The following is a 2,824-nucleotide window of genomic DNA, read 5'->3' as shown; positions in this document are numbered from 1 at the left end:
GGCCGGGCGGGGGCCTGCGTCCCCCAGCCCCGGGGCCCCCCCCCCCCAGCCAGGGCCTCCGGTCCACCCCGCGGACGAACGGCAGGGGCGAGGTGGCGCAGGCCTCCTCGGGGTGGAAGTGGACAGGGCCCCCCGCCTGGGCCATCCCGCCGGGAGAGGGCACGGAAGCGTCAGGTCCGGAGCCTGGCAGGGCGGCACGGGGATGGCGAGGCGGGTTCCCGGCACCCCTGAGGTGATGGCTGGGTCGAGGGGCAACGCATCCTCAGGCAGCCCTGAAACAAGGGCGAGGAGAGCTGGTTAGGGGAGGGAGGACACAAGAAGGAGTCCGGGGCCACGGGGAGGACAGGCAAAAGGTGCCCTGCCCTTGCGGCAGGAGAAAGTGATGCTCCAGGTGAGACAGCCCCCTTCAAATCCCCTCCTGCTGCAAGAAGCAGGCAAAGTTCATTGTGGGCATCACACCAGCACCACTGCGGGGACGGTGGCAGCCCTTTGCTTGGTCCCCAGGCCCCCTGGGGTGTTTGCTTTCTTCCCGGGGTGCCAGGATGCTCAGGTACTTCCCCCACAGACCAGCATCCCAGACATGGCGGGAGAGCACACTATGCACTTTAAAATGGGGTTCATTCATCCTGCTTTTTGCTGAATATATTTATTACTCACAGCCTACTAAAATCAATTCAATAAGGGGTGGGGGGAGATACACTGGATCACTGAGACATCCTCCAGTTACACTTGCTCAAGGAGTTTAACATGAGCAGCATGGGCAAGGAGCCTCTCTCTTTGGAGGTCAGCCTAGGTTTAAAGTGTGTCACACCAGCACATGCCGCAGCCGCTATCGGTGGCACAGACAGAGCTGTCAACACCCACAGATCCAAAAAGCAGTGGGTACAACAATCCTGACCTGGGGGGATGGAGCACACCCAGCCCCGCACACAGCTCTCCTGCCTGCCTGCCTGCCTCTGCCCACAGACCGTTTATCTGGAGGTGAGACCAGGCACCCCACAGCAGCAGGGCGGTTGGCTACAGGGAAAGGCAGGACCCGGAGCCCCCATTGGCACCACTGGCGGGACTGCTGACATTTTTCTTTCTCCCAGTGGAGCTAAAATTTGTACTCATCCTTCCCCAAGTTTCTCTGAATTCCTGGTGTGCAGAGAAGACTCTGCCTTGGCTGCTTTTGCCTTCTGACAGATGCCAAGATACTAAGTCCCTCGCTTGGATCTCATCATTTGAAAGTGAGATTCCAAATGCCAGTTGCAAACAGAGGAAAGCATGACTTCTTCTCCCTCTTTCCAAGTACAAACCAGACAGGATTAAATTTCTGAAGGATGTGGGGCTGGATTTTCAACAGTGTTTAGGCTCCAGAGATGCAGAGACATAACTCTTAATAAAATAGCCCAAATCACTCCCGTGGGGCAGGCGCCCATCTATCTGCACTATCACACTGCCAAAAAATCTGGCTCCTGCTGAGCAGCAGCAATCTGTAATTCACTCACTGCAAAAAACCCACTCTCCTCTTTAATATGTCAGTTAGTGTTTTTACAATCTTTTCCCCTGTTGTGGTTGTGTTCATATTCAAGGTTGCTGAAGTTAACTGATAAGTAATAAAGATGCGGGATTTATATATTTCAAGTGAAATTCCACTTTTTATCTCAATGCAGACTGACACACATGCCAAGGAAAAAAACTTATCACTAGAAATAGTTGGCATTCACTGTAACATAACAAATCTATAAAAAACAGCCTATCTCAATACATGTGAGTTATTGCTAAAATAAATGGGATAGGCACACTGTGTCCTCCTGGATATCAAAGGAGAATTATCAAATTCAGAGTAAAGGCCATGCCCGCCTGCGAGCCACTGAGGCCGGATGACTACACCATCCAGCGGAGTGAGCTTTTCTTTAACAACGAAAGGTAAAAAGCACAAATGCAACAGAGATGAAAAATCAATCATGGAGCTAAGGCTTCCTGCTTGCTGATTTAAATCGTGAATCAAAGTGATGCTCTTTAAACCACTGTGATGAACGGCTTGGGCTGTAAGGCACCCGTGGGCTGGAGGGAGCCTTGCTGGTCCCACTGCCTGAAGGCAGAAGAAGTCCTGCGAAGGAAAGCTTACAGGGAGGCTGCCCGGGCAGCCCAGGGCACGCGTTCAAAGAGAAAAACTCGGGAGCTGCAGTGCGATAGCCGGGAGCTGCACAGCAGTGAGGAATTTCATTTGTTCAATAAAACCTCTCATACACACAAGAAACTTGCTCCTCCTTAGGGGCCGAAGGGGTGTCCAGGGATTTTTCCCAGCCCTTGCTCTGAGCTGTACCTGGTGCAACAGGGGATGGTTACTCCCCGTGCAGGCGCTTGCCTGGCTGAGCCGGGCGGTGCGGGGTGAAGGCAGCAGACAGCAGGAACTGCTTACGCTGCGGGGGAAGAGCGCACCCACGCCAGGGGCGTGTGGGGGACAACGCGCAGGAGCCGGGGGAGGATGCAAGGGGATCGGGCGAAGAACGGAACAGGGATGGGAGGGAAGCAAGAGGTGCAGGGGTGGGGGCTGAATTCACACGACGGGCCGTATCCGTGTGCCGGCCACGGTACCACTGTCAGCAGCGGTGGCAGGGAATGGGGGAAACCAGGCTGTGGGTGCCGGGCCATCTGATGGAGCTGGGGTGGGATGGCCCCCAGGAGGTGCCTCTGCACTCTGGAGGGAGACGGAGCAGTTTCGGGGGTGCACTGGTGACCGAGGAGGGATGCCTGGCGGCCCTGGGGCTGTGGGACGAACAGGGAACCCCTTCCCGAGGGGGTGTCGGGGCGGGGGGCGGGCCCCCCCCCCCCCCGA

At 56.0% G+C, this 2,824-nt stretch overlaps 1 protein-coding gene across 1 annotated transcript in view; it reads right to left on the bottom strand.

The window, feature by feature from the left end:
* The window catches only part of PSD (pleckstrin and Sec7 domain containing), a 34,711-nt gene extending 34,566 nt beyond the window's left edge, over positions 1-145 (bottom strand). The window contains 1 exon segment of the mRNA XM_009322472.1: positions 57-145. Within this exon segment, the coding sequence (XP_009320747.1) occupies positions 57-145 (89 nt within the window).
* Positions 146-2,824: the final 2,679 nt, after the last annotated feature.

This window comes from Pygoscelis adeliae, unplaced genomic scaffold, assembly GCF_000699105.1.
Source record: "Pygoscelis adeliae isolate BGI_AS28 unplaced genomic scaffold, ASM69910v1 Scaffold244, whole genome shotgun sequence".
Lineage (NCBI taxonomy): Eukaryota > Metazoa > Chordata > Aves > Sphenisciformes > Spheniscidae > Pygoscelis > Pygoscelis adeliae.
The sequence above is the reverse complement of the archived record's forward strand: the minus strand, read 5'-3'. Positions and strand labels throughout refer to the sequence as shown.